General features: G+C 35.4%; 1 protein-coding gene across 1 annotated transcript in view; it reads right to left on the bottom strand.

The window, feature by feature from the left end:
- The window catches only part of VWA8 (von Willebrand factor A domain containing 8), a 519,526-nt gene that overhangs the window by 389,807 nt on the left and 116,163 nt on the right, over positions 1-13,556 (bottom strand). The window contains exons 10-12 of the mRNA XM_006884567.1: positions 8,523-8,654; positions 6,372-6,506; positions 6,205-6,282 (exon numbers count right to left, since the gene is read on the bottom strand). Of these exons, the coding sequence (XP_006884629.1) occupies positions 6,205-6,282; positions 6,372-6,506; positions 8,523-8,654 (345 nt within the window). The remainder of the gene's footprint in view (positions 1-6,204; positions 6,283-6,371; positions 6,507-8,522; positions 8,655-13,556) is intronic.

Below are 13,556 nucleotides of genomic sequence, written 5' to 3'. Positions count from 1 at the left end.
CGCTATGAGTCGGAAACGACTCGATGGTACATAACAACAACAACAAACAAAAAGCAAGGCAGACTGTGAAATAAAAAGTCAAGGAAACAGGGTAAGTAGAAAATCATGTAGAAAGTTAGTCTCTCAGGTGAAATATAAACTATTCAATTTGATAAGGAAACCTTGACATTTTTATGAGAAAAAAAGTATAAATTTAATGCAAAGATAAAATGTAAGATTATGAACAAGACAAAGAATCAAAGCAAAAGAGAGAATGAAGGACATGTTTGGACAATCATGAAGAACTGGAGATTACAGCCTAGATGAAAAAAGTAAAAAAAATTCAGTTTAGAAAAAGGAAGAAAAACATAACTAAGATGTCAAAGATGATCCCAAGACATTAACTTGTTTTACACAGTGATTATTTTCATTAAAAAGCCTCATAAATTAATTTGATTTCAAAGTTCTGACTGAGTTTGACTTGGGTTTTGATCCAATACTTTCTTAAACTGAAGAAAGAGATCTCAGGCCTAGTGCTGTTTATGAGAGTGTTGAAAGAAATCTGGAAATATGCCCTTTTCTGGTATTGAGGGAAAGAAAAGACTAACAACTTGGATTTCTCCAAAACTAAGAAATTATTGGCTGTAGCACTAAAAAAATAATGAATAGTTAACAGAATCTGACCAAACACTTCAGTCAAACAATTTAAGATTTTTATAACCTATTATATAACTTATCTTGGGCAATGGCACAATTTTGGTTTAAGGATCAAATTTTGTTTTGCTTTCATATAAAATCCAGTTCTAAAAATAGTCAAGTCTAAAAATAAGCCAAAACCACAGATTAAGTGTAGTCTTATACATCTACAAATAATAGGAAAGTAGCCACATCTTCTAGGAAAACAGATGTTGGGTTACTTGTTCCAGTGAATTGTCTTTTAGGTCAAACCTTTGAAACCTTCTCATTAGTTGTTGTGATGGTGGTTGTTCTGTGCCATCGAGTCACCTGTGACTCATAGCAACCTACACACAACAACCCTAAACCCTGCTCTAACTTGTGCCGATCTTATTGTCTCTAACACACATATACCCATTACCCTAGTCCCTGAATCAATTCATCTCATTAAGGATGTTCCTCTCTGGCGCTGTCACTCCACTCTCTCAAGCCTAATGTCCCTCTCCAAGGACTGGTTGCTCCTTGCAACATGTCCAAAGAATGTCAGACAAAGTTTCTGAAACCTTGTCTCTAAGGGGCAGCCTGGTTTCATCCTCTCCAGGACAAAACTGTTTTCTTAGCAATCCATGGTATACTCAATACTCTTCTCCCACAAGACGAAGGCATCAATTCTCCTTCTCAATTCATCCCTATTCACTGTCCAGCTCTCTGATGCATAACAAGTAATTGCAAAGACCATAGCCTGGATCAGGCGCACCTTAGTCTACAGACTGACATCATTGCTCCTCAGTCCTTTGGTCTCTGACAGCAGACTTCCAAATCTAATTCACCTTTTCATTTCCTGGCTGCCGATGGCAAGAGTGTTGACTGTGGAGCCAAGCAAACCAAAGCCATGAACAATCTCAATCTCTTCACCATCTATCATGATGCTATCAATCAGGCCAGTGGTGAGAATCTTTGTTTTCTTGATATTGAGCTTCAATCCATACTGAAGGCTGCAGTCCTTGACCTTCTTCTGCAGCAAACACTTCAGATCCTCCTCAGTTTCAGCAAGAAGGGTCGTATCATCTGCATAACACAAACTGTTGATGAGACTTCCTCCAATCCTGATGTCACATTCTTCCTCATAGAGCCCAGTCCTCGATAATCTGTTCTGCATATAAGTTGAAAAGGTGTGGAGATAGGACACATCTCTGGTGTACACCCTTCCCAGTTTTGAACCATGCAGTGCTTCCTTGCTCTGTTCTGATGACCGCCTCCTGATCCAAGTATAGGTTTTGCATAAGCATGAACAGGTTTCCTGGGATTCCCATTCTTCTCAGAGTCAGCCACAGTTTGTTGTGGTCCACACAGTCAAACGCCTTTGCATAGTCAATAAAACACAGACATTCCTCTATTATTGTGAATAGGACCTCTGGTGGGACAGCTGTAAGAATGCTCAGCTGCTAATTAAAGGTCAGTGGTTCAAATCCATAAGCCACTCTGGAGAGAGAAATTTTGTAACTTTGTAAACCTTATTAGGAAATTATACTGTTATACAGAATTGGTGAGTTGGAATCAAAGACAGTGGAAGTGTGTGTACTATTTTTAAGCCAAGCTTATTATTTGATTCTACTAACTTAGTACCTTTGTCTCAGGGAGATCAAAAAACTTGCCTAATAAATACTTAACAGTCTTAAACATAAAACCAGAAATACGGTTCCATCATGAAAACCAACTGATTAGTGTTTTGTAAACTCTGCAAGTGTTTACAATATGCTCTGATCCAATTCATGGGAGGTAGTCACACAAAAAACATACCATGGTTATATTTCTCTATCCTTTTCCAAAGTTTGTATCAAAAATCACTTTTGTCTTAGATATTTCTTTATAGGTTAATGAGCACAAAAGAAAAATGGAGGAAAAAGATACATAAATAAGCTAACAATGAACAGGCGTGTGTGTGTGTGTGTGTGTGTGTGTGTGTCAAACAATAACCCAAAAAGATCAGGAATGGTAACACTAATGTATGATAAAACAGACATTAAGGCAAAAATCTGCCACAAAAGAGAAAGAAGGGTCTTATATAATTAAAAATAAATTTTCCAAGAAAACACATTTATAATAAGCATTCATATATTTAATGACACAGTTCTAAAACACATAAACTGTAATAGCATTAAAAAAAGAGAGTTTCATAATAATAGTAAGAGACTCTAACACACCACTTTCAATGATGGCCAGAACAAATAGAAAGCAACTGAACAATAGGCAGAATATTTAAACACAATCAAGCAACTTGTTATCATAGATATATAGAACAATACACCAAACAACAGTGCAATGCACATACTTTTCAAAAACACAGAGATAATTTTCTAAAACACACCATATCTTAGGTCACAAAGCTAACCTCAAGAAATTTTTTTTTAAAAAATGAGAGAATATAAAATATCTTTTTTATCACAATACAGTAAAAGCAAAAACAAACAAAAGAAAGAACAAAACACTCTAATACATAGAAACTGAATAGCACCTTATGTAAAAATCAGTGGATTATGGAAGTCAAAAGTGTAATTAAAGAAGTAAATAAAATAAAAATGGAATGAAACTTCAACATATTAAAACTATTGGGACATAGCAAAAGCAGTTCTCAGAGGGAAAGTAATAGTAATAATCATATAAATTAAAAAGAAGAGAAATTAAAAATCAAGTAAACACTCCATGGTATAAAATGGTATTGAATATACTATTTACTGCCAAGAAAATAAACAGGTTTATCATGGAAAGGGTGAAACCAGGCTGTTTCTTGGAGGCAGGAAGGACCAGTCCTGCAGAAAGGACATCATGCTTGGAAGGGTAGAGGGACAACACAGAGAGGAAAATCCTGGATGAGATAGATTGACACAGTAATGGGGTAGGTACGTCAAAGGTTGTGATATTGACCCAGGATAGGGCAAGGTTCAGAGCTACTGTGCATAGGATCACTATGAGTGATACATATAACAACAAGAATATCCTTATTCATTATCCAGCTTTCAAATGCATAAGAAGAAACTGAAAAATGCAATTACTTGGATTAAGCACACCTTAGTCTTTAAACTGACATCCTTGCTCTTTACCACTTTGATGACAGCTTTTCCCAATGTACACATCTTTTGTTTTCTTCCCTACTACTATCATGGGTGTTGACTGTGGAATCAAGTAAAACAGTTGACAATTTCAATCTCTCTCTGTCTATTCTGATGTTGCCTATTGGTCCACTGGTGAGGACTGCTGTTTTCTTAATTTTGAGATGTAATCCATATTGAAGGCTGTAGTCTTGATCTTCTGTAGTAAGTGCTTCAAGTCTTTACTTTCTACAAGGAAGGCTGTCTGTCACCCATAGAACACAGGTGGAGAAAGCTGAGTCTTTTTCTAATTATTATGTATGCCATATTCTTCTTCACATAATTCAGATTCTTAAAAGAATACAACCCTGATGCATACTTTTTCTAATTTAAACCATGCAGTGTTCCTTTGTCCTACTGGACAACTACTTCTTGGTTTATGTATACGTTTCAAACAAAAGAAAGTAATACTGATGTAAGAGTGGTAAACAAAAAATATCAAAGGGCAGTTCAAGATGACAACAAAGCATTATAAAAAAAATAATGTGCAAAGAGCTGGAGTTAGAAAACTCAAAAGGTAATAATACTCAGGATTTCTCAAACTGAAAGAAATGAAGAGCAAATCCAACTCTTCAACTGTAATATTTAAAATTCTATGGGGAAAATACTGAATGATGCAAGAAGCATCAAAAGAAGATGGAAAAAATATACAGTCACTAAAAAAGAATTTACTGACATGAGCCAGCAGTAAAGAAAGAAGTACAAGGTGTATTGACAGCAGTGGAGAAAAGAAAAAAAAGAAAGGAAGACCTCAAAAATTGATGGGATACCAGATTCAGCCCTGAATGTGCTCCCTAATGTCGAGAAATTTAGGAGAAAGCTAACTAGACAAATTACTGGGAGAGATCTGGTGTTCCAGCAGAAGGTGGAAATTATTGAACAACATCACTAATAACATATGCAAGTAAAGTCTTGCTGCGGCTGTTGTTAAGTGTCGTCGAGTACGACTTATAGTGAACCCTATGAACAAATGATCTGAATCCTGTTCTATCCTGTGCTATACTCACACTTTCTGACACACAAGAGCCCATTGCAGCAGTCACTGCGTCAATCCACCTAGTAGAGTCTTCCTCTCTTTTGCTGACCCTCTACTCTTCCCAGCATCAGGTCCATCTCCATCTGCTTGTGAGTATGTAGTAATTCTCAAAAAATATATGAGAAATTCTGCTCTGGGTGTCTAAAACTAATATTAATATGGCACCTTGCATGCAGAACACTTTGAATCATTTTCCGGTGGAGCTGAGAACTATTCTTTTACAGTAGATTTTTTTTCTTATGGTATAAAAATACAATTGCAAATATTTGTAAATTCTGGTCAATTCAGCTCATAGGCACAAAATACCTTAAAACAGCATAACTGGAATCTTCTCAACAGAATTCTTTGAAATAAAAATAGTTTACAAAATTTTCTATGATCTATTTTTCTCAACAGATGTTGCTGTTTTTGCTAGGTCCTGGCAAGTATACTGCAATTCAAAGCAAGGTTATCAACTCATAGCTAGCTTAAATGTCATATTTCAGAATATCTTTCTTAGTACAAATATACATAGTCAGAAACAAAACAGGTGAACCAAAAGATACACTAAAAATCCCAAACTCAAAGATTACTGCCATCAAGTTGGAGTCAACTCATAGCTGACTCAGTCAGTTTTTGGAGGCTGTAGATCAGCAGAGCAATCTCTCTTTTGAATAGGTCTCCAAATGACTTTTTCAAAGATTCAAAAGAGAGAACTTACTAGAAGGAAGAAGATATCATATCAAGCCAAATTCTACATGTAGAACTTAAAAGTTAGCAAGAAAGAGATATCCTCAATTTTAACTCATTGTCATTGAATTGAAAACAGCTGATAGTTGTCCCTCTATCAAGTTTCTGAGGCAGCGAATTGCACAGGAGGAGATGGTCCATCTGTCTATCAAGGAGAAGCTGGGGGAATCAAACCACCACAGTAATATATATATTACAGAATATTTCATGCTTTCAAACGTCAGATATACATTTTCCTGTTCCCAAATATAAGCAACATATATACTCATCAAAATAATATACCAAAAAAAAAGTTCTCTTTCACTGCAGCTGAAAAACCTAGTTCGTTTTGGTTTCCAAACTACTCATGATTCTTGTATAAGTGAATGCATATGTGTGTGTATGCACACACAAATGTATAATATGACGTCACTCTTGAAAACAAACATCAGAATGTTGTACACATCAAACACAGAACTCACTTGAAAAGCTCCAAAATAATTATAGCGTCTTTCTTCTTTGTTAGCTATTTCAGTGATTTGGCTGCATCAACCAACCAGAAAAATGTCACAATTTAGTAAGATAGATACACAGAATGTTCCCTGATAGTCTAAATGTATACATTCATCATGTTAGTGCTACAAAGAAATACCTTACCTGATAAAGCATGATGGGTTCTATGTGGTATCCTAATGTATCAGCAAAGTTCTTAGCAATAACTGTTTTTCCACAGCCCTACAGATACAAACACAATCGTTTAAGAGATATGTCCAACAACCCAAGAACAAGAAACAGAAATTTGTTGTGATGGCTGTTAGGCTTACTTTTCCTCCAATTAAGCACATGTCCTTAACCATGTGAGACTGCATCATTTCAGCCAGTAGTTGCTTATGGCTTAAAGTTTGTATGAAATTGTCTGAGGCACAAAGTTGACCTAATGGCTTGGTCCCAGCTGGCACCTAAAATAAAGCAAAGGTGAATATTATATGGATACATTTTTTTTTCTCTAAGTATTAGTAACTTAAGGAATATAAGTACTTATATCCTTGTAAAACTCAATTCTAAACTATTAATGACATCTCAGTAGGACAGCAAGTCTCAGTTACAGATCTCATTTTCAGACTTCCAAATCAACCATCCCTATAAAATTAAACCAGATATTACATAGGAGGAATCAGGTCATTTCCATGCTATTTATAACCTGTAATTACATTACTTCTGGATAATGAAGAGCTGCTTTTTAGGTTTTGTTCCAAATCCTAATTATAAGTGCAGTGCCTAAGATCACCAATCTCCAACTTTCTAATAGCTATATCCACAAACTACTCTTAGTTTGCCACTTCAAAGCATCATTTCTTAAATTCTCTCCTCTATCTTTCATTTACTTCTTTTACTTTCTGTTCTTTCTTTCCAGTACCCTTGGATTGTATCACAAAAAAAATTTCCTTGTTAGAAAGAGGACTCTAATTCATTTTGTTGTTGTTGTATGCCATCAAGTCAGAAGAGGCTCACAGTTGGGTCTCCAGTGGGTTTTCGGAAGCAGTAAATTGCACAGGAGGTGACTGCCCATACTACTCCCATGGAGAAGATGGTGGATTTGAATTGTGCCCTTGGGACTGCAGCCCAGCTTCTTACCACTAGGCCACCAGCGCTCTCTAACTTGTTAATAGTAAACGTAATGTGAACCCTAAAGAATTATAGTTTGGAAATGTCTAACTGGGCATGATTGGAAAGTCATTACCAAAAGAATGCAAATAATGAGAGTTAACTCACACTTCACTTCACACTTTTGAACATGCTGTTTAAACTACCTGCAATGTCCTATCATCTATCTACTCTTTAGTGACTGGAAAACTGCTATATCATTCACTAAAATTCAGGTCAATGGCCATTTACTCTCTGAACTTGTTTATGACTTCTCCTAACATCTTTCTTTATATCTCCATAGCCATGTTGATTGTTGATACTGTTAATAGCCATCTGTCTCTTTCCTAGACAATTAGACTGAAGAAGTTATCTATCTTATGGAGAGAGCAGGGTGTCTAGAAACCTCAACTGTGTCACTTCCTAGTTAACGATCCTGGGTGAATCAATCAGCCTCTTCACATTTCACTTTTTAAATCTGTAACATGGAGATGATAAAATTTACTTCCATAGTTACTGGAGGTTTAAATAGCAACGATACACGCAAAGATACTATTAGTCACTATAATTGTACAATTATAGTAACTAATATATACAGTAACATTTTGGCAAATCTTAGTCCTTCTCTTCTTTGAAAATGGTCAAAGGATGCAAAGTACACACATACATTCCGGTGACAAAGCTGAAAACATGTCATCAGTGTTTATCTAATGAATGAATAAAGTAATAACATATCATTATAAATATCATATTAAAACAAACAAAGCTTATAATGAACATTTTCTTTGTCACAACATAAGAATTTCTTTTTCCTACATCTACTTCCATTTTATTTAAGTCAGTGTTGACAATCGGTGTTTCCTAGAGAATCATTTTCCTACGACCTCCAGGGGTTTCAGGGCCTCAAGAAAAGTGTTAAGAGAAAGGCAGGTAGAGCCAGCAGATAAGGTTCTATGACCAAGTGTTACTCCTCTCCTTTCCTGAAAACATGTTCACCAAAGCAGCTCCCTTTTGGCTGTTTTACATAGCTGAAAAATATTTTATTGGAAAAAATGGTTTCCTAGAGGCTAAACTACATGTGAAAACATTGACTATTTCTTATCCTGGGCTCACAGTATAAAAGGCTTTCACAGACCAACCAACAAATGACTGTTTTTCCCAAGGGTCAACTTTATTTTTGATGAAAGGCTACATCTAGGTTTCTGTTGAACTTTTCCAGCTTAATGCATGTGACTGTAGCTACACAAATATAAATATACAGATGCAAATGCATAGCGTAAAGAGAACCATAGACAAAATACTTTTGGAAATGAAAATCTGTGGTTCATTACCTCAATGGTTACTTCCTTCTCTGCAATCCGGACAGTCACGGTGGCTTGGGGGACAGGGTTTTCAATCTTCCTCTCCACTCTTACAATCTCCTGAGGAAGTACAGGGTGTCTGGAATCGTGGAGCTCAAATCGCTGAAAAGTGTAAGAAAATCATTTAACTTACTTCTTACTTTACTGCCAATATTAGATATTGTGGAGTAAAAGATGTCCTTAATAGCTGATATTCACTCTATTCTAAAATAAGAGGTTAAATAAGTGAATCTGACTTTTTCTCCCTATTCCTACTAATGCCATTCTATCTAAATCACCTGCTGTAACTCTGACTCTCTGCTGTCCAGTCAGAATCAACTCAAAGCTAACCCTCCACCAGGTTTCTGAGGCTGTGAAATTGCATTGAAAGAAACTGTACATCTTGGTCCCTCAGGAGTGTTTGGCTGACATGAAGCCCCTGAGAGGCACAGTCTTTAGAATCAGCAGCACAACTTCCAATGGTCTACACCACCATCAAAACAGTCCCCAAGACTTACGACATGATATAAAATGGAGATATAAAATGGAACATCTGAGTTCCTAATTTGGTAGAAGTTCTCAGCTTATATTCTTGAGATGAAAAGATTCTAGTTTCCTTGAAAACAATGGTATGACTCTTGAAAACATACAAAAAGTAATTTTTTGAACCAACAAAGTAAGTCTGTTGCATGAAACTAAAACCGAATTTCTGGATATTATTCTGCAGTCTGCCTTTGTGGTTATTAGCCTAAATGGATCAAAATAAATCAAACTATCAATCTTTCACAGCACTTGACAATCCTGGTCTTTCAATAATTGCCAAATCCATCTTAAAAGACTAAGATAAGTGGCTTGTTTTTTTTCTTGATAGAGGCCAATATTAATGTTCTAGCAGTGATTACAAGCCTTCATACCAAAACCAGTTAGTAGCCGAAAACTTTGAAGACATGGACAAGTATGTGAAAAAGGGAAATACTAATAAAAATGAAATCTCATTGCTTGGAAAACATGAATTTGTCTTTATGAACTATGTAGAAATTCTATTATTCCTCAAAAAATGCCTAAAACAATTTTAAAATGTGATCCTTTTCTCTATTTTCAAATTCTTTTTTTTCTTTCTTTTTTTATTATTATTAATTTTTCTTTTTTTATCCAATTGATTATTTATTAATTGCAAATAACTTTTTAAAGAAAGCAAAAATGGCAACTATACACATGGACCTCTCCTGATAGACTACACAAGAATCAGATTAATAATACTGTGTAAAGAGTCCATGGAGAAGTTCAACATCAGCTGAGCTGATCAAATCAAGGCCAAGAGCTGACTGTGGAATAGACCATCAAATACTTATGTGCAAATTCAAGTTGAAGTTGAAGAAAATGAAAACAAATCCATGACAACAAAAATATGACCGTGAATCTATCCTCCCTGACGAAAAATTATCTCAAGCTGGGGGAAGGAGTAGGAAGGGGAGGGAGGAAAATGTGCAGCAGTGAATGAATGAAAACCAAAACTTTGTTAAAATAACAATTAAAATTAATAATATACCTTTAGCTGATTTAGAAGCACTTTAAGTTAAAAACCCTTACTATCTCAATAATAGATTCGATGCATTGAACACTAATTACAGATGACCAGCTGAGCTGTGGATGACATCAAGGAAATCACCAAGAAAGCAAAGTTCATTACAGAGGCAGAGGAGGAAGAAGGGACAACAGTGAATGTCATTAGAGACTCTGAAACTTGTACTAGAACATGAAGAGGCCAAACCAAAGGGAGAAAGGTTGATGTAAAACAGATGAACAGAAGGTTTCAAACGGCAACTCGAGCAGGCAAAACAAAGTGTTAAAACAAAATGTGCAGAGTTGGAGTTAGAAAACCAAAAGTGATTTCTCAAGCTGAAAACCCTGAAGAACAAATTCAAGCCTTGAGTTATATTTCAATGAACATCTACAGAGATTTTGGAATTCCATTCATTCATTGTTGCACTTTTCTCCCTACCCACTCTTAAAGGCATCTCTGTTTACTTAGAAAAGAAGGATTCCTGAACATTTTAGAAGTTTTATTTTCTCACAACCCCTCTTACTCTGCCCCATAGTTATCTGAGTAAGATCTATTAGTTTACTTTTAAATATTCCTCATCTCATTCAATTTCTACCCATTGCCATTGAGTTCATTCCAACTCATAGGAACCAAACAGAACAGAAAGAACCACTTCATGAGGTTTCCGAGACTTAAATCTTTCTGGAAGCAGACTGGTACATCTTTCTCCTGCAAAGCAGATGCTGGGTTTGAACTACTGACCTTCTGTTTAATATCAAAATTCTTAACCATTGCAACAACAGGTTTCACAGTCAGTACACTATGCTGCCATAAAATAGTTATATTAAGAGATAATTTAATTGCATATCTGATTACAATATTACAATATTCTTCAGGAGCAGAGAACAGATTGTATTCATTTCATATGCTCAAATTTCTGTATGTATATAATCATTTGCTAAATAATGAATGTTCAATTAATGCTTGTTGAATTGAAATGAAAACACTAATTCAAAATCCTTCCCAAGTTTTGCAATAAAGACTATAATTTATATTTTCAATGAAAAAGGAGAAATAGAATTCATTTTAAGACTTCAGTGGAACTTATCAATTTAGCTATTGTTATGATGAGGTCCTATCTAAGTAGGAGTGAAAGCACTAGACCTCTAGATGCATTTATTTTTATTTTTATACTGTAACAAAGTCCAGATTCAGACTGAGAGTATTCTAGTGAAGATATTCTTACAGAGACACCAGAAGTAATCTGAGAACCACAGAAGCATGATTTAGAAGGTAAGCATCATATAATGAGCACCAATAGGAGAAAGGAAATCAGTTATTCTATTTTCATAGATTGTATTGAAAAGAAAGATTATCTGAATTTTGTGGTGGTGTTGTTGTTATTATGTGTTTTCAAGTCAGAACCGATTCATAGTTAACTTTCCAGAAGGTCTTTCAAAGGCTGTAAGTTGCAGGGGAGGAGAATGCCCATCCTTCTCCCACAGAGTAGCTGGTGAATTGTTGCTGTTGTTGTGTAAGACCAAGGAGGAACTGACCCATAGCTGACCCTCCAGCAGGTTTTCAGAGGCAGTAAATCACACAGGAAGAGAATGTCCATGTCTCTCCTAAGGAGCAGCTAGTGGATTGAATAACATACTTTCGGGTTGGTAGCACAATTCCTTACCATTATGGCATCAGATGTTCCTTTTGAATTTTAGTTCACATATTATCAGTTCCTGATTCCTCGTCTATCTTAATCTGAGAACTCTGCTAAAATCTGTCTACTATGGGTAATCCTTGTTTTAAAAACTAGGAAGCAGGAATGTCACTTCTTAAATAAGAGGCCTATAAAAGCCCTGTGAACAGTAGAGAAAAACAAATAAAGTATTAGATGTAGAGCCTAGATTGTAAATCAGTAGAAATAGGGGGGAGAGGAATGGCAAACATCCTTTAATAATTGGAACATGTAAAATAGGAAGCTTAAATGTTGAAAAACTAGAAATTGTGAAAAATGAAATAGAACACATGAACATCAACATTCCAGGCATTAGTGATATGACATGGACAAGCTTTGGTCACTTTGAATCAGATAATCATATGGTGGTATACTATGCTGGGAACAAAAAACAGAAGAAGAATGGTGTTGCATTCACAGTCATAAAGTCAATTTCAAGTTCTATCCTGAAGTACAATGTATTATGTGTTAGGTTTTTATCCATACACAAGAAAGAAGACCCATTAATATGAATATTATCCAAATATATGTTCCTATATCTAGAGCTAAAGAGGAAGAAACTGAAAATGTTTACCAAATCTTGTAGTCTAAAATTGAACAAACACACAATAAAGGTGTGTTAATGATAACTGGTGAATAGAATGCAAAAGTTGGAAACAACGAAGAAGAAATAGTAGTTAGAAAGTATGGACTTGGTGACAGAAATGAGGTTGGAAATAAGATGACTAAGTTTTGTACTTTCAATTATTTGTTCACTGCAAATATTTTTTATAAAAAGTACAAATGGCGACTTTACACATGGACCTCATCTGATGGGCTGCAAAGGAATCAGACTGACTACTTCTGTGAATGGAATCACTGGAGAAGATCAATATTGGCAGGGCAAACTAGGCCAGGGAATGTAGATCATACCATCAAATACTCACATAGAAATTCAAATTAAGACTGAAAAAATTAAAACAAATCCACGAGAACCAAAATATGATCTTAAGTCTATTCCACCTAAATTTCAAAATCATCTTAAGAATAGGTTTGAAGCACTGAACACCAATGATTGAAGATCAGATGAATTGTGGGATTACATCAAGAAGAAGCGAGCAAAGGTCATAGCAAAGGCAGAGGAGAAAGAAAAAGAAAGAAAGGATGTCAGAAGAGACTCTGCAAATTGCACTAGAGCATATAGAAGTCAAAACAAAGGGAAAACTTGCTGAAGTAAAAGAGCTGAACAGAAGATTTCAAAGGGCAGTTCAAGAAGACAAAGCAAACTATTATAATAGAATGTGCAGAGAGCTGAAATTAGAGAAGAAAAAGGAAAGAATTCAAACAGCATTTCTCAACCTGAGAGAACTAAAAAACAAATTTAAGCCTCAAGTCACAATATTGAAAAGTGCTATGGGAAATATGTTGAATGACCCAGAAATCAACAAAAGAAGATGGAGGGAATATACAAAGTTTTTGTACCAAGAAAAAAACTGCATGCAGAAAACACGAAGGGATGTCCTTACAGAGGTACCAAAGAAAACAGGATGGACCAAAGTAACTAGCAACACCACCAAAAAGAACTCAACAAAATTATAGCAATGAAAACCTTGCCTCTCAGTAATCATACTGAATGTAAATGGTTTAAATGCACCATCGAAGAGAAAAAGAGTAGCACTTTGGATTAAAAAAAAATCATCAATGTGCTGTCTACAAGAGGTGCACCTGAAAAATGAAGATAAAGAAAGACTAAAAGTAAAAGGGTGGG

The sequence above is a fragment of the Elephantulus edwardii genome, unplaced genomic scaffold (assembly GCF_000299155.1).
Source record: "Elephantulus edwardii isolate Elephantulus edwardi_28Jun2011 unplaced genomic scaffold, EleEdw1.0 scaffold00036, whole genome shotgun sequence".
NCBI lineage: Eukaryota > Metazoa > Chordata > Mammalia > Macroscelidea > Macroscelididae > Elephantulus > Elephantulus edwardii.
Note: the sequence above shows the minus strand (reverse complement) of the source record. Positions and strands in the feature narration are given on the sequence as shown.